This window comes from Physeter macrocephalus, chromosome 6 (genome assembly GCF_002837175.3).
Source record: "Physeter macrocephalus isolate SW-GA chromosome 6, ASM283717v5, whole genome shotgun sequence".
Classification (NCBI taxonomy): domain Eukaryota; kingdom Metazoa; phylum Chordata; class Mammalia; order Artiodactyla; family Physeteridae; genus Physeter; species Physeter macrocephalus.
In genome coordinates, this window is record NC_041219.1 from 377,197 (window position 1) to 403,294 (window position 26,098).

Genomic DNA, 26,098 nt, shown 5'->3' on the forward strand with positions numbered 1-26,098 from the left:
CAGGACCTTGGGCTCCTGAAAGGATGCAGGCGACTTTGGGCTCAATCAGTTGCTTTGCCTGGCTTCTTATTTTCTCAGGAATCCTATGGCTTAGCTCCGGTGAAATCAGGGAATTAACATCATCATTCCTTCCAGGAGCTTTTTGTCTCCTTATTATATGAATGGCCATAGATACTGAACAAGTGTAAACTACCCACACTTTCTTATACCTGGAGCTCCCACAGGGGTGTCCACATCACCAGAAGGTCTGGCAGCCTCGATGTAAAGAACCTCATCTTTGCACCATATTGGAGAATCATCATGGTGCCTGCCACAACCCTATCCAGTTCTGAGGAAACTGCACCTCCTATAGCCCCTGCTAAAGGTACTGCACACAGGGAGTCATTTTATACCATGTGTCTCTCCTCTTTGTCCCACACTTCAGGTAACAGCTATGGGCACTTTATTCAAGGGCACCCTTTTAATAGGCTTCCTGATGACCCTGGACGTTGGTACCAAAAAATGAGACTAATAACTGAGGCAAACAGCTAGTTCAAGACCTTTTTGAACTAGGAAATACTGAGAAACTGGGAGTCAGCCACAGGAGCAGAAATGGAAAGGATGCAATGGAATACAAGCTATATAAAGTAATGTTGGGGCTATGAGAGAAACAGAGATGCTGAGAACAAGCTCAAAGAGAGAGAAATCTGACCACAGAGCTGTTGCGATGTTTCCTGATGGGTTTTCAGCTCCCACTCCCATGAACTTCGAGATTGCTTTTTTATTTTCCCATTGTATATCCTCAGAATTATCTCCTTTCTTCAACTTTCATCCCTCCTTGCCCCTGGTTACTTGAGCTGACTTCCAAACCAAAAGAGACTACCCAAAACAATGACAAGATGCTTCATCTTTCAGAGCCCCCATTTTGCCTTTCCCTTGAACAGAAGTGCATGCCAGGTCCAAGGTTGTAACAGAATTCTCCTTTGACTAAGTTAAAGGAGTCTCTGTACTAAATTTTATGAACAAGACTAGACCATCTTTCTCTTAATGTGGTACTTGCTATTATTGCCCATAATCCTTTCAAAGAGTGCTTTCTGCATTGGTGTATTTGTTGCCAACAAAGCCTTTGGAATGTCAAGACCATGGAGCAAGACACAAGTGAATCATATCAAAAGAAATTTTCCAATATCCACCAACATCCCTTCTTACCACATGGAGTTTGTTGGTAACTTACCTAGAGGCCAACTCTAAGCTATCTGTTGCCTCTAGAGTTAGATGGAAGTCTCCCTACATAGTTCTGGAGGTTTGCATGACAAAATTGAGTCTGTAAAGTCTCAAGCTCCAGAACTTACCAAGATCTGAATTCAAAGCGTCACTAACCCAGAAATACAGTCTAAGGCCAATGTTGGAATGGGACTCCACTATTTCTGATTGCTTGTCTGTCGGTACCAGAGAATTTTCCATCTCAGAAAGTAGCCAGGCAGTAGAATGCATTCATACATTAGATATTTTGTAACATATACTATGTATACTATGGGTGTACATAGTGTACCTGGGTATGCCTACAGTGAAGCCTTGTTTTTTTGTTTTATTTTTAATTTTTTTATTGAAATATAGTTGATTTACAATGTGTTAATTTCTGGTATACAACAAAGTGATTCATATTTTTTTTCTTTTTATATATATATTCTTTTCCATTATGGTTTATCATAGAATATTGAGTATAGTTTCCTGTCCTATATAGTCGGACCTTGTTGTTTATCCATTCTGCACATAATAGTTTGCATCTGCTAACCCCAAATTCCCACTCCATCTCTCTCCCACCACCACCCCTTGGCAACGACAAGTCTGTTCTCTATGTCTGAGTCTGTTTCTGTTTCACAGATACGTTAATTTGTGTCGTGGTTTAGATTCCACATATAAGTGATATCATATGGTATTTCTCTTTCTCTTGGACTTCACTTAGTATGATAATCTCTAGTTCCATTCATGTTGCTGCAAATGGCATTATTTCGTTCTTTTTTATGGCTGAGGAGTATTCCATTATGTATATGTACCACATCTTTATCCATTCATCTGTCGATGGACATTTAGGTTGCTTCTCCATCTCAGCTATTATGAATAGTGCTCCTACAAACATAGGGGTGCATGTTAACTTTTTGAATTATATTTTTGTCCAGAAGCCTTATTTTTGAAAACCATAGAGCATAAAAGGAATTCCCCCTGCCAGGCTGGAGGGGGCGTCCCTATACCACCCTTCCCCTGCATATTGGCTCCTAATCCTTTCCAGGAAGGTAGAGTTTGGGCCTAGATTCCTAATGTGTCCCTTGTTTGTTTTTTCTCTTTTTGATTTGCTCTTCTTTTGCAGTCTGTTGTTTAAAAGGTTTGATTTTTTTAAAGCTTTTAAAAACTCACTAAAAACAAAGCAGGAAATGTGATAATGGATCATTAACTCAGAAACATGTTTCTAACTGATGTTGACATTTTATTTATTATGTCTTACCAGTTTTCTGTCCATTACCATTTGCTGAAACTCCACCTGGGTTTTCATTGCATCAAAACTCTTTCCTTTAGTGAGCTTTGGCTAGGTTGCACTGTTGATCATGTCTTTATTCAAACTTTTGATATTTTGTTCATCATGGATTCTTTTTGCATTAATTGTGACCTTTTTGAAAACATTGCATAAAAATATCACTCATCTTGATTACTGAGTTGTTTGAAACTTGGTGAATTTTGCACTCAAAAAGAGTGTCTCACTCCTATCACCCTAGATAACAACCAACCTCAAATCTTAGTGGCTTACAAGAACAAAAATATTTATTTCTTCTTCACATTTCTTTGGTCAGCTTCAACTTTGATGGACTCAGATGGGCTGTGCTCAGCTTGGTTCTACATATCTTCCCTTTCCAGAACCCATGAAAGATAAAGGAGTGGCCTTTTTCTGGGATATTCTCATGGTAGAGGGTGAGAAGAGGAAGGGTATTTTAATCAGCTTGGGCTGCCATAACAAAATACCATAAAATGGGTGGCTTAAACAATAGAAATTTATGTCTCACAGTTCTGGAGGCTAGATGTCCAAGATCTGGTTGCCAGCATGGTCAAGTTCTGGTGAGAGCTCTCTTCCTGGCTTACAGATGGCCACCATCTCACTGTGTCCCTACATGGCAGAGAGAGAGTAAGCTCCAGTCTCCTCCTCTTCTTATAAGGACACTAATCCTATCATGAGAGCTCTGCCTTCATGACTTCATCTAAACTTAATTATTCCCAAAGGTCTCACCTCCAAATACCATCACATTGAGGGTTAGGGCTTCAGCATATAAATTTGGGGTGGGAGGGGGGACACAAACACTCAGTCCATAGCAAAGGGGCGATTACTTCCACACACTGGGATGAATTGTGCCCTAGATTTTATTTTATTTTTTTTTAGTTTGAAGGTTGATTTTTTTGTTGTTTTTTTTATTTCTTTATTTTATTTGGCTGCATCGGGTCTTAGTTGCGGCCCACGGGATCTTCGTTGAAGCATGTGGGATCTTTCATTGCAGCACATGGGCTCTTCATTGTGGTGCGCAGGCTCCAGAGCATGCGGGCTCAGTAGTTGTGGCACGTGGGCTCTCTAGTTGTGGTGCACGGGGTCTAGAGCATGCAGGCTCAGTAGTTGTGGTGCACAGGCTTACTTGCTCCACAGCATGTGGGATCTTAGTTCCCCCACCAGGAATCGAACCCACGTCCCCTGCATTGGAAGGTGGATTCTTTTTTTTTTTAATTTATTTATTTTTGGCTGTGTTGGGTCTTTGTTGCTGTGTGCAGGCTTCCTCTAGTTGTGGTGAGCGGGGGCTACTCCTCGTTGCAGTGTGCGGGCTTCTCATTACAGTGGCTTCTCGTTGCAGAGCACGGGCTCTAGGCGCATGGGCTTCAGTAGTTGTGCATGTGGGCTCAGTAGTTGTGCCTTGTGGGCTCTAGAGTGCAGGCTCAGGAGTTGTGGCACACGGGCTTAGTTGCTCCGCAGCATGTGGGATCTTCCCAGACCAGGGCTTGAACCTGTGTCCCCTGCATTAGCAGGAGGCTTCTTAACCATTGCGCCACCAGGGAAGCCCCTGGAAGGTGGATTCTTAATCACTGGGGCACCAGGGAAGTCCCCTGCCCTAGATTTGAAGCTTCTGCCCAGAGCTGAAATCCTGTCACTCTGCTCATGTTCCATTGGTCAAAGCAGTCACAGGGCCAAACCTGAAGTCAAGGAGGGTGGGGAGGAGGGAGGAGTATATCAACATATTCTGCCTTCCAAAAGAGAGAAAAAAATGGGGAAGAACAGTTCAATTTACTGCAATCTATTTAGCTAAAACCTGAACTCTGGGATATATAGTGTTGAGTCCTGTGGCCTATTCAACCATTCCAGTTCTACTCTCCTGAGCACATCATAGGATTGTACTCACTGCCCCCACTTGAAGGTTTACTTTGGTCAGTGATGTGTAGTAGAGGTGATGTTTCACTTCCAGGTAGAAGCTTTAAGAGACTATGCACAATTGACCTTGTTCCCTTTTTCTACCTCAGCAGTTACGAAAGCCTTTGTCAAGATGAACCTCAGTCAGACTGTGTCCCCGAGTGAGCAGAAACCCCTTGACAACCAAAGGAACATGGAGAACAAAATAGATCAACTTTTGTTATGTTAAGCTGCTGAGATTTGAGGGTTGTTTGTTGTAGAAGCATAACCTAGCCCATCCTGTCTAGTACATTTGACTTTCACTGATGGTTCCCCTTCTTATAGTCTGACATATGCATTGCTATGAAACAAAAGATAATCACTTTTCCCTCATAGGTTAGACCAGTCGTTCTAAATCTAGTGGGTGAAAGTCTGGTAAGAAACAGGAGACTTACATAGTCTCAAAGTAATTGCAAGGGGAAAAAATAATAGTTTATAGTTGAGAAACCTGATAAACAGAAACTTAACCAAGTGATCATATTTACATTATCAGTAACAGGAGAAATAAATATCATGTGCTTCCTGAAAGGATGCATTGAGGACATATCATTTCTGCAGTAGTCCTGGTAAAAATGTATCCCCAGAATCTAATCCTGAAGAAACATTAAAAAGAACCAAATTGAGAGACATTCTTCAAAACAGTAAAAGATCAAGAGTAGCCAAGGCAAGAATGAATAAGAAGTGAAAGGTATGCAAACTTATGTGACATAGGGACATTGTAGATCATTGGAAACAATGTACTTTTCAATATGTAGTTTTGGGATGACTATCCCCATGGGAAAAAATGAAATTAAACTATGTGTCACAGCATATGCAAAAATAAATTCCAGGTGGATTAAAGATGAAAGTATGAAAAGGCAAAATTATTAACCAATACATACTCTTTAGAAATATAGGAAAAATAACTTTCTAAAATCAGGAAAGGAAAGGATTCATCTAAAATGATACAATAAACAGAAGCCATTTCTTTTAAAGTTGATAAATTTTACAGTTATCAAAAGGCACCATAAGGAGAGGGCAAAAGAAAATCTACAAATAGAAGTTATATGTAGTGAATAATATAACTGACAAAGGATTGGGATTTAGAATATATGAATAACTGTGATTCAAAAGAAAAAGAAAAAAAATCTAATAGAAAAATGGGCAAAGGAAAGAAATGGTATTAGCCCCCAAGAAAAAGATAAATGGCCCATAAATCTCATTAGTAATCATGTCTTGCAATGCTTGTCAGACCTACATGTCCTGCCCAAGAGTTCACCATGATTACCTGGAAGAGCTGGACTCAAACACAGAAAGTTGGGCTCCAGAGCTTACGCTCAACCACGATACCCTAACTGGGTCCTACAAATCCACAACCTTGAAATCTATTTTTTACTTAAGTGAATTAAGTGATGCAAATTCAAAAAAGGAGCAACTTTTGGATTAGACCAGAAAGAAAACTCTAAGCTGAATGTTTGCTCTATTTATGGAGTAAAAGGGTAAGTTTTTCATGTTTAGAGGAGTTTTCCTCCATCCCAAAGTCATGTCTTTGATGCGAATAAAAAAGGACCAATTGTTCTCTTTTATAGATTAAAAAAAAATGGAAGTAATTGGCAGGAAGACCCAGTTTGGACACAGCCAATTAAAATTGACAGCACCTATAGGTAATTATGAGAAGTCTCTTAGAAACACCATAGTGTTAGAGATCAAATCCATTCAAAAAAGTGTGAAATGCCAGATGTTGTAATTATACATCAAATCCATTAACCCCATCTTTTCTGAATACTTGGTAGCTTTGATTTTCCATTGTTTAGTTGCTCAGTGATTGACTTACAGCATGATCAGCGTGTCTGTGATAAATGGTTGAACTCTTACCCACTTGAAGCAGCAGAGGGCCTGTATTCATTCACTCATTCACCCTACATTTAGATGTCATCTCCTAACTGACATTTATAAGTCACTTAAATGCTTACAGTCTCTTAGAAAACATGTACAAATTAACTAGAGGTGGCAGCATGACAAACAGAAAATGTGCTGACAAGGGATTCCAAGGACATTGATTTTGAGACCTAGCTCTACCAACATCTAGTTACTTTTCTGGAATAAGTAACTCAATCTCTTTGACTCTCAGCTTTCTTATCTGTAAAATGGGAGTGAAGACTGGGGACCCAAGGCAGATGATAACAGGATGAAAAGGTAAAGAATCAGAAAAGCTTGAGGTGAGGTGAAACTCAGGATGTCTTCAGTTAAGCAAGCCCAAGTTCTTAATACTAGCTGTACCTTAGGATTACCTGAGGAAAATTTAAACTATCCACCTTTGTGATTCTGTTCACTAGTCTGGGGTGGGTCTCAGGCATTGATATTCTAATGCCATTGTTCTCAAACTTTAGCAAACATCAGAATCACCTGAAGAGTTTGGGAAAACACCCCCAGAGTTTCTGATTCAGTAGGTCTGGGAGAGGGCTGAGAATTTGCATTTCTAACAGTTTCCCAGGCGATGAGTTTGCTGGGTTCCTACCCACTTGAAGAACTACTCAAAGTGTATGTAGGAAGGATTAGTAGAAAATGCCAGAAGGGCATTTGAGGGCATATGCTTTTTTCTCTAATTAATTGAGGAACATAATATGTCATCATCCTGAAATTCCTCTTTATTTTGTTAAGCATGTGCAGAGGGTTTCTCTTATAAAATACATGTGTTGAGGAATTGACATTAGAGATTGCTCCCCCAGCAGGGAAGCTGACAAGTGAAAGACTTTTCTCACTGTATACATTTTGGTATTGCATAAATTTTGCATCATATGCAATTATTTCCAAATGAATAAACAAACGAATTAATTAAAAGTAAATCCAACAAAACCTTGGCTCAACTTAATGAGTAACAAAAATAATAGAGGAATCATGCTCCCTGACCTCGGACTATACTACAAAGCTACAGTAATCAAAACAGTGTGGTACTAGCACAAAATCAGACGTATAGATCAATGGAATATAATAAACAGGCCAGAAATAAACTCATGCACTTATGGTCAATTAATCTATGACAAAGGAGCCAAAAATATACAATGGAGAAAAGACAGCCTCTTCAATAAGTGATGCTGGGAAAACTGGACAGCTACAGGTAAAAGAATGAAATTAGAATACTCTCTAACACCACATACAAAAATAAACTCAAATGGATTAAAGACCTAAATATAAGACCAGATACTATAAAATTCCGAGAGGAAAACATGGGCAGAACACTCTTTGACATAAATCGCAGCAATATTTTTTTGTATCCACCTCCTAAAGCAAAGGAAACAAAAGCAAAAATAAACAAATGGGACCTTATTAAACTTAAATGCTTTTGCACAGCAAGGGAAACCATAAACATAATGAAATTACAACCTATGGACTGGGAGAAAATATTTGCAAATGATGCTACCAACAAGGGCTTAATTTCCAAAATATACAAACAGCTCATACAGCTTAACATCAAAAAAAAAAAAAAAACAATCAAAAACTGGGCAGGAGATCTAAATAGACATTGCTCTGAAGAAGGCATACAGATGGCCAACAGGCACATGAAAAGATGCTCAATATTACTGATTATGAGAGAAATGCAAATCAAAACTACAATGAGGTATCACCTCACACCAGTCAGAATGGCCATCATTAAAGTCTACAAATAATAAATGCTGGAGAGGGTGTGGAGAAAAGGGAACCCTCCTACACTGTTAGTGAAAATGTAAATTGGTGCAGCCACTATGGAGAACAGTATGAAGTTTCCTTAAAAAACTAAAAATAGAGTTACATATGATTCTGCAATTCCACTCCTGGGCATACATCCAGAGAAAACTCTAATTTGAAAAGATACATGCACCCATAATGTTCATAGCAGCACTATTTACAATAACCAGGACATGGAAGCAACTTAAATATCCATTGACAAACGAATAGATAAAGATGTGGTGTGTATATATATGTATATATATATATACATATATGTATACACACACACACACACACACACACAATGGAATATTACTCAGCCATTAAAAGGAAATGAAATAATGTCATTTGCAGCAACATGGATGGACCTAGAGATTATCATATTAAGTGAAGTAAGACAGAGAAAGACAAATATCATATGTGATATCATATGATATCACAAAAAATGATACAAATGAATTTATTTACAAAAGAAGCAGACTCAGTCATAGAAAACAGATTTATGGTTACCAAAGGGTAAAGAGGGCAGGGAGGGATAAATTAGGTTGGGATTAACATATACACACTACTATATATAAATTAGGTAAACAACAAGGATGTACTATATACCACAGAGAATTATATTCAATATCTTCTAATAACCTATAATAAAAAGAATCTGAAAAAGAATACACACACACATATCTGAATCACTTCTCTATATACCTGAAACTAACCCAACACTGTAAATTAACTATATTTCAATTATAAAAAATAGAGAAACCCTCTGAATATATTATGGATGACTATCATCTTCCCCATATTGGGGTTCCCCAATATTCCTTGCATTGCACTAAAATTCATTTAAGCAATTATAAAAGATTTTTTTTAAGGAGGGAAAAAAGGAGGAATGGTCGGAAGGAGTGGAGGGATAAATGGAAAGGAAAGGAAAGAAACATGAGCTGATATAATAAATTTTGTGATTTGGGCTTAGTCAACTTCACTTTCAGGAGAAAAAAATCACTGCAGAGAACTAGATAAATATCAGGATTAAAAGGTACAGAATAGGGCTTCCCTGGTGGCGCAGTGGTTGAGAGTCCGCCTGCCGATGCAGGGGACACGGGTTCGTGCCCCGGTCCGGGAGGATCCCACATGTCGCGGAGCGGCTGGGCCCGTGAGCCATGGCCGCTGAGCCTGCGCTGGCCGCGGAGCCTGCGCGTCCGGAGCCTGTGCTCCGCAACAGGAGAGGCCACAACAGTGAGAGGCCCGCGTACCATTAAAAAAAAAAAAAAAAAGTACAGAATAAATGGAATATAAGGAAAGACATCAAGGTCAAGGGTAAATTATCAATTGACAACACTTTAAAATACCTTATTGAGGGGATTTCCATGTCATAAAGACTTAGCTTGGTTTGTTTTCCTTTTTTCTATCACCTACTATCTGTAGCTATCTGCCTGTGAGAGTTGTATTAGACCGTAGACAGGAAAATAGATAATAGATAGATAAAATATGTTCATTATGAATCTTTACATTTTATATATATTTGGGGGAGTTTAGGTTACAAAAGTAGAAATAGAGAAACATTTTATCAATAATTATAGTATGCAGTGGAAAGTGAATTACTTTCACGGTGCAAGTTTAGGCTTTGGCCAGAAGAGGGCGATCTAAAACCACAAATAGCATCATGGTTTTTCTGACTTTGCTTCGGATATTTCTGAGCTAAGGAGCCTTAGGAGACTCTGGGACTGGATAAAGGAGGACTGTTGGTATTTGGACAGATAAGTCTTTGGAGTGAGCGACTGTATCCCACACTGAAGCTTCGGAACCACTGAGCAGAACACCCAGCCACCAGTGCCCAGGCATGATTATCTGTCAAGTCCCTTTCCTTTACAACCTAGAAATTAAGATTATATCCTTATTGTTAGAAGCATTCCATTCTTTTTACGTGAAATGATTAGAATCTAGAATGTGTTCATTTAATGAAAAATGGGTTTGTGTTATTGAAGTCTGACTGTACAATCAGAAATCTAAAGAGTAGGAAATTTTTATCAAAAATCAGTGTTCAACTTTCTCAGAACTTTAGTAGTTTTTCATTCTTTTAAATGTGAAAAGACAAATATGATTACTTATATTTTATTAAATGTAATAAATTTATTAGTTCCTCATGTAAATTTCACTTAAGTTTACTTAAATTGAATAAATCCTACTTAAATAACCATTAAGGCCTATCGGGGTCCAATTATGTTTTCACAGGCAGCATGTCCTGTGCAAATGGGGACTGTCTCCTATATTGTTTCACATTTTCCATACAATTCAAGGAAGAGGAAAGATAAATGGCCAATAAACATATGTAAACATGTTCATCTTGCCAGTAATCAGGGAAATGCAAATTGAAATAAAAAGGAGATAACCATCTTAGACTCATCATATTGGCAAACATTTTAAAGTCAAATTTGAGTTTGTTGGAAAATGGGTACCTTCATGCGTTACTGGAAGAGTTTAAACTGGTAAAACCACATTGGAGAGCAATTTAGCACATATAATAAAGTTAACGATGCATATACCCTGCAATTCGGCAATTCTACTCCCCTTAAGTTGAAAAACTGGCTGCACATTTAAACTCACTATCCCAGTGGGCTATCAACCCATCACCCTATAAGAAACTTGCACGTGTGCCTCGGGAAACAAATTCAAAGCTATTCATAGCAACGTTGTTTATAACAGCAAAAAATTGTCCAACAGCATAAATGTCCATCAACAGGAGAACAGAGAAATAAAATATGGTGTAGTCATTCAGTAGAAAACTAATGAAACTGCACAAACTACAGGGACCTGCAGCTACACGACTGCACTTCTTAAATGTAAGTTTAAGAGGCAGTCGGCAAAGAACACACGCAATGGAATTCTACATCACAGCCAAAGTCCTCCCATAGCCGCTCTCCCAAGCAAAAGGCTGCATTCCAGTCTGGCCTCTGGTACACGGAACAGAGAGTTTGCTTCTTCTGCTTAATTGGGACATCCCTCTACTCCTGTCCTCAGAAGTTGGCACTCCTGGTTCTTGGGCCTTTGGACTCAGATTGGGACTTAAATAATTTGCTCCTTTGGTCCTCAGGCCATTGGGTTTGGACTAGAACCATACCATGGCTTTCCTGGGTCTCCAGCTTGCAGACAGCAGATCATGGGCCTTCTCAGCCTTCATAATCACATGAGCATTGATCCTTCATAATAAGTACTTTTATTTTTTATTTATTTTTTTTTTTTGCGGTACGCGGGCCTCTCACCGTCGTGGTCTCTCCCGTTGCAGAGCACAGGCTCCGGACGCGCAGGCTCAGCGGCCATGGCTCACGGGCCCAGCCGCTCCGCGGCATGTGGGATCTTCCCGGACCGGGGCACGAATCCGCGTCCCCTGCATTGGCAGGCGGATTCTCAACCACTGCGCCACCAGGGAAGCCCCCTAAGTACCTTTTAAAACATATACTTTGGTTCTGTTTCTTTGGAGAACCCTAACTAATACAAGGACCAAGTATTTCAGAATCTGCCAGATTTAGGCGTGCCTTCCCCTGCAGAGCCAGACTTTATTTCGATGTTTTTCAATTACAATTAGATAGAAATTAAGGGACACAAAAAGGCAGAGACTAGCCCAAAGTCTTTAGCCTCTTTTTATTTCTTGAAACAAGACCACCAAGAATCCTGGGTATTCCTGGCTCTCCCTCGCCCTCTGCCTTCAATGATGTAAATGGCCCAGGGCTCAGAACTGGCTCCATTCACAGGCCTTTGGGGGCAGATGAGAGAGGGGCCATCTTCTACCTGCCCGTGAGCTGCTGTCCACACAAGTGGGTGACCACTGAAAAGAGAGCAAAGTGTTTTGGAGGGAAAGGGGAAGAGAGGTTCGGCCTCTTTTTTGCTTTCTTCAGAGGAGACTTTATGGGCTAAATCATGACATCTAATCACTCTTTCCCGGGGAGCACTGAGGGGAGGGTTATTTTCCCCTATTCTATAATATTAACATTAAAAAGAAAGCAAACACAATCTCTCCAATAAAAGTGGGGATTGGGGACCAATTGTTAACAGGGAATTAGGAAACTTTTGCATAGTCTGTTCCATTGCCACAAATATATAGGCAACAGCTTAGTGGTTAAGTATTAGACTCTGGAGCTAGACTGCCCTGATTCTGATTCCAGCTTTGCTACTTACTAGCTATATGTCCTTGGGAAAGACTTGTCACCCTTGAGACTTCCCTGGTTGTCCAGTGGTTAAGAATCCACCTTCCAATGCAGGGGACACAGGTTCAATCCCTGGTCAGGGAACTAAGATCCCACATGCCGCGGAACAACTAAGCCTGTGCACCTCAACTACTGAGCCCACGCACCACAACTAGAGAGCCCACGCACCGCAACTACTGAGCCTACACGCTCTGGAGCCTGGGCGCCACAACTAGAGAGAAGCCTGCACACCCCAACAAAGAGCCTGCACACCCCAGCGAAAAGATCCCACGTGCCGCAACTAAGATCCAACACAGCCAAAAATAAATAAGTAAATATTAAACAAAACAAAACTTGTCACCCTCTGTGTCTTAATACCCTCCTCTATAAAATGGGGCTGATAATGATAGCACCAAGCCCACAAGGCTGTGATGAAGATTAAATGAGTTATGCGTGTAAACTGCTTGGAGCTGCACTATTACAAGTCTGAACGAGTGTTCCCTGCTGTTGGTGCTGTTGTTGTTGCTGTTGCTGTTGTTGCTGTTGCTGCTGTTGTTGCTGTTGCTGCTGCTGTTGTTGCTGCTGTTGCTGCTGCTGTTGCTGTTGGTGCTGTTGCTGCTGCTGTTGCTGCTGCTGTTGTAGTTGCTGTTGTTGCTGCTGCTATTGTTGCTGTTGTTGCTGCTGCTGTTGTTGCTGTTGTTGCTGCTGCTGTTGTTGCTGCTGCTGTTGTTGTTGTTGCTGTTGTTGCTGTTGTTATTGCTGTTGTGGGAAGGAAAACAAAGATCTCTGGGGAGACTTAGTTAATAATAACAGACTCTAGTCACAGTTTTCTTATTCCAAATGGACTGCCAGACCTCATCAAAGAGATGGAGTAATGTAGGAATTTCAAGCACTGGGGAGAGGCCAGTAGGGAAGCCATTTTGGCCAGAGAGCTTCCTGGGGGGTCCCCTCAGTCACACCACTTGGGTAGTTACTTGCTCTGCCTCCTTGTACCCCACTGTGATCTGTGGCACTAATCCACAGCTAATTGCTGTGCCCAAACTGGGTAAACAAGTGGATCTGGGAACCCCAATTCCACCCAGATAGGCTGCCCTGGGTTTATGCAACTCAGCTGGTGTTTCCAGGAAGCCAGTGAACCCAGTTTGAAATTGAAGAGTTCATTCCCAGCCCAAGTGGACGGCTGGAAGGCCTGATGTCCCACCATGTTCCCCCACAGGAGATGCTCCCACTGTCTGAACACACTGGACTCTCTGTCTCTGATTAAGTCAGGTTCTCCTGGGCTGCCTTCACAGGTTACTTCACACTTTGTACAGAGCTCTAGAGTTTATGACGTCATTTCAAATACATTCTCTCTCTCTCTCTCTCCAGCTCTTAAATTACATATTTTTCCATCATTTCATAAGCAAGAAAACAAAAGGTCAGAGAGGTCAAACCAACAGAACTGGAACCCAAGCCCAGGTCTCCTCTAAATCCAGGGCTCTTTCCATTACACCATGGCTGCTACCTCAAACTTAGCAGATCTTACTCTCAGAGACTTCACCTAAAGGTGTCTCAGCTAAAACGCAATCTTCTTACTTTCATTCTTGGTGTCATAGCTCCATCTTTTATTTTCATTCATCATTTTGATAATTTGACCTCATCAAAATTAATGAAGGAAGATCCTCAGATATTTCCACTGAAGAGCAACACAATGTCCAAATTATGCAATTTGTCAAATGATGTCATTATTCATTCATGTTTTTCACAGACATTTATTGAGCATCTACTATATGCCAGGAACAGTATTCAAGCATGCTCCATTACCATACGGATCAGAAGGGTGATCAGACAAATAGATAAATCAGAACATAGAGTGGTAAGTGCTCTGCCCAAAGAAAGCACAAGGTGCTGGTTCAGGGTGGGGTGGGGGGACATGAGAAGGGGACTTAATGTGGCCTGGGAGAAGGTGTTGGGGGGAAGGTTTTTCCAGGATGATGCTCTAGGTGAGTTATGAAGGTTGAGATGTTAGCCAAGCAAAGGATGGGAGAGGGGCAGGTACAGTGTGCTCACATGTGTATGAGTGTGTGTATTCTATGGCGACCCACTCACAACCCCAGAGTTGATATGAAGATTATTTTAAGCTGAAAACATTTGAAATTCAACAGATGCAGAAAGAAGCCTTCTTGGAGCTTCACTTATCTGACTAAAAGCAGAAACTTCTGGGAAACAAGGCTGCCATAAATCCCCTCTCCAGGGGGTTTCATGGCCATGAAGAAGATAGAAAGACCACTCTCACCTGCCTAACCAAACATTATCCCAGACTTTTTCATCTCTTGTTGTTCTTCTAAAAACCCATTTGTCTTTTCCTAAAGAAATTTATTTGTTCTTTCTATAGAAGCCTGTTCTTCCCTCTTTTTTCCCCTACTAAGTTAGGTATATAAGCCTCTAACTTTAATAACCATTTAGCAAGCTAGCTACTTCTTTTGTTAGGCATACAAATACACCTTATTTCTCCTATCAATCTGCCTTTTGTCAGTTTAATTCACAGGCCCTCAGAAATTGAACCTAAGAGACTGGAGGAAAAGTTTTCCTCCCCAACAGTTTCAAGCAAAGGAACAGCACGTGCAGAAGTGTGAAGGTGTGAGAGAGACAAAATGCATCTGAAGAGCAGTGAGAGGTGGAGTGCAGCTGAAGCAAGGGAAGGGATGGGGTATGGTAAGAGATGAAGCTGTATTGCCATGAAGGCTGATCATGAAGGAGCCTAGGTCTGTCCCAAATGTACCTTAGCCAAGTAATAGGTAAGGATCATTGTTAGTACTTCAGGATTCTGAAAGGATGTCAGATATGACAAAGTTAAAGACAAGTGCTATCTGCTACTTTGTATCTTGACTGTATTTATAGATAGGAATCTGCAAACTTCTTTTTATTATTAACCCCATCAGTAAAAATATTTGAGCATTCAACCTCAATATCTGTTTATTTTTAATAAATTATATACATACACTACTGTAGTAAGACTTTACAAAATATAACATGCACAAAAAAGGAAATTTTAAAAGAATATAGACATTATAATATCTTTCCAAACCCCAAGAACAGATCATATTACACCTCTTGGGGTGAAAGTTCCTCACAGTCAAGAATGCCTGCCTTCAGCATGTGAAATAAGACATGCATCTAATTCTGAGTTCTTTTAAGGAAAATTCAGAAGATGAGGCAGGAAAAGTTTTCCAGAAGAAAAGCCCCAAGGAGACAATAGTGACACCAGTCCCTATAATCGCATTAGACTTTTAAGAGAGTGGTTCTCAGTAGAAGCTGAATTGATGCATAGGAAGCTTCTGGACGTGTCAGGAGTTGATTTGTCTCCATATTCAGAGAGGAGAGATGATATTAGCATTTAGTGAACAGGTCCAAGGCTGGATGTCCTACAATGCTCAGCTCAGTCTCCTACCAATGAAGAATTATTCCACCAGGCGTTCATATATGTGAAATATTGATTTAAGTTATCTGAAACTTTAGTCTTACTCCATTTTACTTGTTAAACACACAGTATTTTTTATATATATTGAGTATGCTAGTTTTTATTCTAACATTCATGCATACTTTTAACTTGTATTCATTAAGTTGTACATCTTTTTTTTCTTTTTTCCCAGCTTTATTGAGATATAATTGACATATAAAGTTTGTACATCTTGTATGGAATATCTTCTGGTCTTATTACTTCTCTTGTATCTAAATTTATCTGACTACTTCAAACCCTCTCATGTAGTTGGGTCCAAGTATTTACATATTGAAATTTATATCACTTCATCATGATTTACTTTGTTTTTATTTCTCCTTCATTTTACAGGTAGGATAATATACTGACTGCATAAAGAAAAATATGAGTATGGGTAAATTTTATTTTCTATACATTTTCTTTTAGGATAGTTAAGTGAGGTGTTACAAAAATATTATTATAAAAAAGAGACAATTAGGGTAGTAAAACTATTCTGTATGCTACTATATTAGTGAATGCAGTCATTATACATTTGTCAAAACCCATGGAATGTACAACACAAAGAGTGAACCCTGGGCTTCCCTGGTGGCGCAGTGGTTGAGAGTCCGCCTGCCGATGCAGGGGACACAGGTTCGTGCCCCGGTCCGGGAAGATCCCACATGCCGTGGAGCGGCTGGCCCCGTTGGCCATGGCCGCTGAGCCTGCGCGTCCGGAGCCTGTGCTCCGCAACGGGAGAGGCCACAACAGTGAGAGGCCCGCGTAACACAAAAAAAAAAAAAAAAAAAAAAAAAAAAAAGAGTGAACCCTAACGTGAACTATGGATTTTAGCTAATAATAATATATCAATAATATATCAATAATGGTAACAAAGGTACCACACAAATGCAAAATGCTAATAATAAGGGAAGTGTTAATAAAGGGGAAGTGGCAGGGGTGAGGGAGTATACCGGTGCTCTCTGTGCTTTCTGCCCTCTGTAACCCTAAAACTGCTCAAAAAATAAATAAATTTTTAAACATTTAAAGGCAACACTGGTTCCAATTGGTTTGAGAACCACTGCTTTAAAGAAAGACCTACTACATAAAAATTCAATTTTATATTAAAAAATTAGAGATAATTGTTTTCCAAAAATGTTCTTTGATTTACAGAAGGCTATACCTTAAGATTCTTTTAAATAGCAAGTGTCTCCATTATATTTAAATAAGATTCCATTTACCAACCTTCCACTTCCCTGGTATACTCACCAGGAGCATATCTATATCTAAAATGAGGAATAACTGTATGCAGACTTGTTTCTCTGTAGAAGAGGAGACAAAATTAGGCAGTCTTAAAATGTCTGCTGCCAAAGTATAATGGCAAGAAGGGGAGGAGTCTATCGTTCATTTCCTAAAATATAAGCATTAGAGATGCATGTATTTCTTGGTACAGTCAACCTTTTTATGAGCATTTGCTCTACATATTAATCCATCTCTGATTCTGACAACTGAATTGAAGCTGCTATTTCTCACCTAACTTTGGCTGTTTTCCTCTGGGTAACAATACCTTTTTTTTTGTTTTTTTTTGTTTTTTTTTGTCTAAGTGATGGGATTTAATATTTTCATCAGAATAGGCTCATTGAATATTCATATTCTGCTTATATTGTGCAGCAGCCACATGGGAAGTCGTAGTAGGATTTCAAAGCAGAAAATAGTAACTCTGATGAGAAGACTGTTATGTGTGGGTGTTTGGAAGTTATGAATATGAGATTAAACAAAGCAAATTCTATTTTAACGATTTGTGCAAAATGGAAACGTGATTTTAAGCAGATGGTTAAAAATATTATAAAGCAGTTTTATTCAAAGAAAATTACAGACGTTTAAAAGTCCTGATTTATTTTAGCTTTAGTTTTCTTGAAAATTGGAGAAGAATTTTTTTGGAGGGGAGGGGAGCTAAATTATACAAATGAACATTTTAGAAGAATCATTCATTTTATTGTTCTCTTTTGCAGCTTCTCTCCCTGTGACTAGTGTCTTTACCTCTTCCTTTTCCATCCTTTCTCTCCTACTGTCTTTAGTATCTCTTGCATTGACCCCTCCAGGGCCTCATCTAAACTCATCTTTATTGTAACAGTCTACCCTCTTCCCTGCCAGGGAAAGTGCATCAGAATGAAATTGGCAAGATCTTTTAACAGCTTGTCTTTACTACTCTGTTGCCAGAAAAGGGAAAATGGCTATTTATATGGTCCATTTCCACAAGCTGCTGTTAAATTATGGGCCAAGTTTCTTTTACAACAGTGGTTAGTATTTCTTGATTGACTACCTGGCGGACTGCACTGGATTAATCCAACCTATGAGTGAATGGGATTTCCCTAGATCTGGGCAGGGTTCAACAGAGTCTTCACTTGGATATTCGGAAGTGGGTTTTTATTATTTAATTTTGTTTACACTAATTGCAGAGTGTGAGCTGATAGTATTGGGTTGAGTCATACGGCATTGCCATTTATTATGTCAAAAATGGTCAAATATCTGCATTGTCATATGGTTCACCTTAATAGACAATAAATATTTGTTGATTAGAACTGAATAGACTATAGAAATCATTCTATAAAAATTTGAGGTAGTGTATTAGAAATACAGACACACAGTAAACCAATAAACTACAAAAAAAATCCCATTAAGAACAAAGAAATTCTCAATTAACATAGGAGGTTTAAACAGGGAGGTAAATAAGACACAGATAAACACACTATAAGGTCCTCCACAATTGCAACAGTTTGGTATAAACTTGGAAGTTAACTTTCTGCACCAAAACAATAATGGCAATGACAAGGACAAGCAACATTTATGTAGCACTTACTATGTGCCTGGCTTGCTGCTAAGTGCTTTATGTACATTTTGCATTTAATACCTATGAAACCCACAAACCTATTAGGGAAATTATTATCCATCCCCATTTTACAGATGAAGAAGTTAAATGTTTTATTATCTTGAAGGTGAAAACAGTCCAGTTTCTTAGAGGTACATTAAATTGAAAAAAAATCTTAATGTCATCAGCATCACTTGAGTAAATGTAGCAAATCTTTTATAAGGATGCTCTTTTTTTTAAATAGCCCTTGGGCCTTGGGCAAATATTCTCAAGCATAAGAATCACCGGAGGACTTTCCCCTCAGCCAAAATTTGGACTTATGGGTCTTTGCTCCTCCAATATGGTCTTTATGACAAAATTATTGGCATGGCTTAGGAGCTTATTAGACGTGCAGGATCTCAGGTGTCACTCCAGAAGGCATCAGACCCTTATTTTAACAAGATTCCCAGGTGATTTGTATGCACATTGAAGTCAAGAAGTGTGGCTTTAAGTGTAGAAGAGCTCCCATGTGTCTGAATTCCAAACAGACTCCCAAGGTGATTCTGATGTAGGTGATCAATGGTAAGCTCATACTTTATAAAACTCTGCCCCAGGACACAATACCAGAATGTAGTCCATGGAAAGCACTACTGCAAGCAATGTGAGAAGCTAAAGGGTCCAAAGTCAAGACAATATAAGATATGCATGCACAACAGTTGGTGTTCTGATACTCAGGCTGGATCCAAGAATAAAACCTAGGATATTGGCAGGGCTTCATCAACTTTTTCATCCCAACAGGCAGAGGAGAGCGTTTTCCTTATATGAAGAGGAGTAGCAGACTGGTCCACCTCAGACATGAAATTCTTAGACACTAAAACTATAACTAAAAAAATTGTGTGAATTTGGCATTGAGTCCTTAATGTGTTTGTATTTAACTTTCTAAATAACTTAAATTATTTACCACTAGGACAAAGTGATGCTGCAGTAAGGTGCATGATTTATTTTGTGGCTGCAAGGAGCCAGGTACATTCTCCTACCTACTCCCAGGGTTTATGATCAGATAATGAATTAACTTCTGGAAATTTGGAGTGGTCCTAAAAGGAAAATATTAGATAATGGAGTGGATTAATCTGTAGTATGGATCCCACTTTCAGGCGCTCCAAATTTCTCACCACTTGCCCCTAAAGAATGAGAGTGTGGCAGGGGAGGGGTAGGTTTTAGGGGGCAAAGCGCAGCCATCCCTGTTGTATAGCTAAGAAAACAGCTACCACAAGGGGGAGCAAAGTCACAGAATTAGACTCAGAGTTGACTGTCTCCCAAATTGGACTGACCCTAGGGGGCTTTCTGGATTTTAAGTCATAGGCATTCTCCATATAAGCTTTGTGAGGCAGAATATGAGAAAGATAAGGAGAACCTGAAGAGATAAAACTATGAAAAGAAGAACTGGGCTTCCCTGGTGGCGCAGTAGTTGAGAGTCCGCCTGCCAATGCAGGGGACACGGGTTCGTGCCCCCGTCCAGGAAGATCCCACATGCCGCGGAGCGGCTGGGCCCGTCAGCCATGGCCGCTGGGCCTGCGCGTCCGGAGCCTGTGCTCTGCAACAGGAGAGGCCACAACAGTGAGAGGCCCGCGTACCGCAAAAAAAAAAAAAAGAAAGAACTGACTTGTGAATCACACTGATTGGCTGGATCAGAAGAAAGCCACCAAGGGAAAACCATCGATCAGTCATACACAGTTCACTGTATGTGATCCTGCTTCACAAGTTTAAAGGAATCATAAGTTCGTAGGCAGAAGAATGGCAAACTGGGAAAAACCCAATTTGGAAGCAAGTAGATATGGGCTGGAATTCTGGCCCAGCCAGGCCTTTACACATTTACTGAACTTTCCAGATTCTCTCTGTAAAACAAGGACAATAGTATTCACCTTGTAAGGTTCTTATAAGAATGTATGCAAAATGCTTTGTTTTATTTGGGACCCAACCTTCTACAACAATAAAATGGTGGCTTACTAACATTAAGACATTAACATTCAAAAAAAAAGTTTATTGACAGTTTATTGGGTACTATGATAAAATCAAAGATGATTAAGATATTGTCTCCAATTTTTAAATAGCTTTCTCTCAAAGATTAAAATTGAGATAACAGTAACAAAGATAACTGAGTAGGTACAAAGATCTGGTGTTCTTGTAATTTTTAAGCATTATCTCAGTAAGTGCTTATAACATTCCCAGGAACTAGGCATTAACCCATTTTACAGATAAGGAGACTGAGGCCCCAAGAGATGCAGTAATTTTTATCAGCTCACTTAGGAAGCAGCAGAGATATGATTCACCTCTGGGTACACTGTCTTTGGGGCTTGTAACTACTACAGTGCTTTAGGTCTAAACTCAGCCAACAATTCATTCCCAAGGGCTGCATTCTCTGCACCAAGTTGTATTTCCCAAGTGCAAATATGGAATAAATCCCAGTAGCACCATGGATGGATGACATGAATCACATTTAGATTTGACTACAATTATCGCCAGTGTGCTGCTTGCCTCTGGTCTCTCCACCCCCATAGCCAACTCATCCTTCCATGCTGCCAACAGTTATCTTCATAAAACATGTATGTGATCATGACCCTTCTCTACTTAAAAGGCTCCCTGCTGTCTGCAGAACTGTGTCCTAGAGCTCAGCACAGGAGGCCTCTCCCAGTTGGCCCTGACCTTCCTTCTCAGCCTCTGCTTTGGAATATCCTGGCTCTTCACGCTACACTCTTACATAAGACAGCCCCACGTGAAATTAGGGCAGTCTGCGATTCCGTAGTTAACCTCCTGTGTGGCAAAATGGAAACAAACATTTTTTAACATTTTTTCCATACATTCTATTCTGTCGTTATAAAGTAAAAAGATTTGCTTAACAATCAAAATTTAAAAGGCCATATAATTAAAAACAATATGCACACACTACCGCTTGAAACACACATATATTTAAATTTTTAAAATATTTTTCACCTCCCATCAGAGATCTGGTATTTTAGAGGAGGGCATCCTGTAACTCATTTGCAATTCTCCCAGAGAAGGATTCTCCTTCTTCTCCGTGGAATGCAACACTTTCCCTCTCTAAGGTGGCAAACTCCTTACTACTCACCCTTTAAACGCAGTTCCAATACCACTCCTGTTGGAAGCCCTTCTCCCCAAACCTCTTACGCAGTCCACTTTTCTTTCTTCAGGGCTCCCAAAGCCGGCAGTAGCTCTCTTATAGCATCACAGTACCGCCTGTAATTACTTTGTACAACAATAGACCGTGAGATCCTTTAGGGCAGGGTTCTACTCTCTGAATCCTTAGCTCTTACTTGGTGTTTGGTTCGCAGTAAGAAATTTTATCACTGGATACATGAATGAATGATTATAGTCTCGAAGTCCCTACTCTTCTTTAGATCTAGCAGAGAGAACATTTGATACTGGACACGCCCTTGGACAAATCACTTTGGTAAATCAGGCCCATAATATTGGAGAAGGAAGGTCCCAAACGCTAAATGTGTCCGTCAAAACCTGGTGACATCCTAAGTGTGACCTGTTTCCCCACCACGCCTTTCCCGCCATCCTACCCCCCTCCAGCTCCTTCTAGGATGGGGAGAATAATGGTGTTCAAGATGGGTATTTTTCTCTGCCTGATCAAAGAGCTTCGCTCTTCTTTGATTCTTAACAGCCAAAACGTTCACAATTCAGTCTCCAGTGTTCCTTCTGGGGTTTGGAGTGACATCTTGGAGTGACATCCTTTTCTTCCATGCAGACATCCAAAGTCTGGATTTCCCCACTGGACACTGAAAAGAGCCCCACCACAGCGCTCACCCTCGGCCAAAGACAGACCGCCGGGTCGGGAGGGGTTTCCCAGCTGCTGGGGCTGCGCAGCTCCGGGAAGCGCTGGGGGCGTTGCCCACGGCCGCCGGGCTCGGCGCGCAGGGCCGGGCTGCGGTTGGCCACAAGAGGCGTCCATCTTCCCGGACGAACGCGGCGCTTCCTCACCGCGCCGGCAGGGGGCGAGGGCGGAGAAGGGAACGCGCTGCCGAGCCGACCCCTCCCGAGAGCCCTGCCCCGCCTCGCCGAGCCCCGCGCGGCCGCCCCGGCCGCTGCCGCCCGTAGCTCGCTCCCCAGATGCCGGGGAGCCGGGGGCCGTGAACGTGCCGGCAACTTTGCGGCCTCCGGGGGCGCGGCTCCTCCGGGTGCGTTTGCGAGTGTGTCTGTCGCTGGCGGCCTCCTGGGGGCAGCAGCGGAAAGGGGGTCGGGGGAGAAAGAGGCAGCCTCGGCGCACGGTGGCCCAGGAGGCAGAGGCCCCGCGAGGCACCGGCGGTGGAGACCTAAACTCCGCCGGGGCTGTGCCCAGGACGCGTTCTTACGGTGCGGCGGCCGGCGCCCGGGACTTGCTTTAGGATCGCGATTCCTCTTTCCTGCCCGGGGCAGTAGCAACCGTGTGTGCCGACGGAGGAGCGGCAGTAGCATCCCCAGCCCGGGCGGGACCCCCGAGCGCCGAAGCCGGCGGCTGGAGCTGGAAGGGAGAGTCGCGGCGCCCGCCCTCCCCGGCTGGCCCTGCCCCGCGCGCCCCGTGCGGGTTGCTAACAATGGTGCGGAGCGCCGGCGCGATTCCCGCGTCCGCCCAGCGGTCGTAGAGGAAGTGGCCGGGCTCCGGGTGGGGTGGGCAGGGAGACGCCCCCCACCACTCGCTTGCTGGAGTTTGCCGGCGCGCCGGGCCTCTCCGGCCCCGAACCCTGGGCTCCCCTCCGCATCACCGACGGCAGCTCGATCCGGAGAGTATGGTGCCAGCGCCCGGGTTAATCTAGTCCTCGGCTCGCTCCTTTTTTTCCTCCTCCTCCTCCTCTCCCTCCCCCTTTCCCTCCTGTCGGTGCTGCCTCTGGGTTCCCGGCGTGTGGGAGTACAACTCTCTGCCTCTCCGAGGAGACTGGTCGGTGACCCCCTAACAGAACTTGCCCACTGAAAGCAAACCCAGAACAGCTGGATAATGTCCACTCCGAGCAGATTCAAAAAGGACAAAGAGATCATAGCCGAGTATGAAAGTCAAGTCAAAGGTAAGGATGGGAGCGGCTGCCTTGCTCCTTTTGTGTGCTTTCTTGTCATTGTGCTCCGGGAGTTGCATTTCTCACTTGGGGTCTGTGTTGGAGGAAGGTGGTGAGGAACAGCTAGAGCGCCTCGTTGAGCCACCCGGGGCTTCGTGGAAGCCAATCCCAGTCCCAGTCCTAGTCCCGTCAAGCCCACAGGGAGCTGGAAACCGGGTGGCTCTCCGCTGCTGCCAGGGCGGCCCTCCAATAGGGGAGAACTGGCTTTAACTTAACCACCTTCAGCCGGGCAACTTACATAGGAGGCAGGCAGCAGCAGTGGTTCCTGCCCAGTTATCATCACCGTTAGCCGTATTATTTTTTTTAAACGATACCATTGTCACAACGTAATTCTTTTTAAGGAGTCATTTTTTGAAGTCTGGCTCCGAAGTGCTCTAGAGGTTCATTGAGTGCAGGCAATTTTTGACATTCGCACTGTTCACTAATTTATCAGGGCGAGTCCCGCTTTTATAAAATAGCTACCTAAAAGCTTGGCAGTTAAACCAAGCAAGGACTAGTGGAATCTGACTCCTTTATAATGGGCCAGAATTCAGTGCCATCTCTCACACTCACACGGAAATATTGCTTTATCATTTGTTGGAGGCCACTTGCATGTAAGATGAAGGTTTGCATATTTGAGTAGTAGTTTCCATCCATTTACATTGTCAACTGATGAAGGAATCTAATTAAGGTTGATTACGCATTTTTACTTAACGTGCCTTGTGGTTTAAAAAATATATTTTCTCTCCAGTACAAGTATTTTGTGGTGCTGTTGAAGAGTTTAATAAACATATATTTGTTATTTTTTTTTCCTCCTTTATCGTCTCTCATGGGTAGCTTTTCCCATCCATTGAGACAATGGATGGAGTGTTGAGATCACTGCTGTTCTTTGGGATATTCAATGCAAAGTTGATAAAAATTGCTTTGTAGACACCTGTGTTTGTACAGACACAATCTTATGAAAGGACTGCAGAGAAGGGCATTCCTGTACTTGTCTTGGGAAAAGCAGGAGCAGACTGGGGGTTCTTTTGTGTGGTCAAGTTGTGAAAATGCTTGGAGTCCTGTGAGAGGAGCTGGTGGGGAAACCCTCTGTCAATCTGTGTGAATCTGGACCATCTCATCATGGCCAGAGGCAAACACAATATGCAAGCCCAGAGACTTAAGTTTCTTTTAGGTTGACTCCAATAATGGAGTTAAGATGAACACTGTTCAGGAAACACAGATTTTTATCTGCATGCAATTAAGATAATTTATACTTGTAGGAACTGGTTACATTGACATGGAAGTTATGTTAGCAGAGAAGTAATTATTTGCTTGGAGACAGGTAAACTTTCTAATGAGCATAACCTTTCTTTTCTTAGCGGTCCAACACAGCCAAAAATCTTTCATACTGAGGTAGAACTCTTGTTCACAATCACCATTTCTCTGTGCGGTTTTTCCACATGGCTCTTTGTGGCAGGTCTTCAAGGGGTAGCAGTCTGGTTTTCCTGCTGCTTGGAGCACTGACTTGCAGCATGTATTTCCAAGTATTGGTTTCGGTGTTTCTGCTTTAAGGTCATTTGTCCATGATCAAGTCTTTACCTGAAAAATATTCTCATGATTAATCTCTTTCAGAGTATGAATTTTATAGTTATACGGTTACGTATATGCTTTGAGAGTACAGGCCATCTATATTGATTTTTAAATAAATACAATGGGGACATCCCTGGCAATCCAGTGGTTAAGACTCGGCGTTTCCAGTGCAAGGGGTGCGGGTTCTATCCCTGGTCCGGGAGCTGAGATCCCACATGCTGTGGGGCACAATGACAACAAAAATAAATCAATAAAATAAAAATCAATAAAATGGGGTGTGTTGCAATGCTTAAAATGTGTCCATCAAATCCAATCCAAGGAAAAATCACAAACATGGTAAAAATTACTTTTGGAACAAATTCTGTGCCATAGAAAGTGATCTGTCTATTCCCTTCAACCCTCCTCACTTACCTGTGAGTCCTCAAGCTGCTTTATGGCTCTTTACTACACCTGACCTGCCCTTCTCATCAGAGCCTGTGTCCAGGCTTCATCTACTTCCCCTGTAATACTTACACATCCTGTGTCTAACCCAGATCCTTATATGCATATGCAAATATGGGAATAGGGAAATATCAATACAGTGGAATTGGATCATATACACCTTGAATGGCACACATTCACCTGAATTTACTAGGCAAAATCAAGAAGACAGTGGAAGAGAAATGAGTTAAATAGTTAAATAGAGCATAAGGCCCGCTGTCCTGTGCAGTGAGAATAGGTCCCTTATTAAGGATAGTTTCAGAGGTAGGATCCTGGTTTTCTAACTGTTTCTTTTCCTGAGCCCCTCTTTAAGGGTGAGTCTCTCACCCTGGC

General features: G+C 41.6%; 1 protein-coding gene across 3 annotated transcripts in view; it reads left to right on the forward strand.

The window, feature by feature from the left end:
• The first annotated feature begins 23,049 nt into the window (after positions 1-23,049).
• SRGAP1 (SLIT-ROBO Rho GTPase activating protein 1) overlaps positions 23,050-26,098 on the forward strand; it is a 270,945-nt gene continuing 267,896 nt past the window's right edge. For 2 of the 3 annotated variants that reach the window (XM_024122891.3, XM_024122892.3), the window contains exon 1: positions 23,067-23,686. In XM_024122891.3, coding sequence (XP_023978659.1) covers positions 23,620-23,686 — 67 coding nt within the window. In that variant the 5' untranslated portion in view covers positions 23,067-23,619. Of the gene's footprint in view, positions 23,687-26,098 lie in introns of all 3 variants that reach the window. The other variant, XM_028490343.2, reaches the window with a different exon arrangement.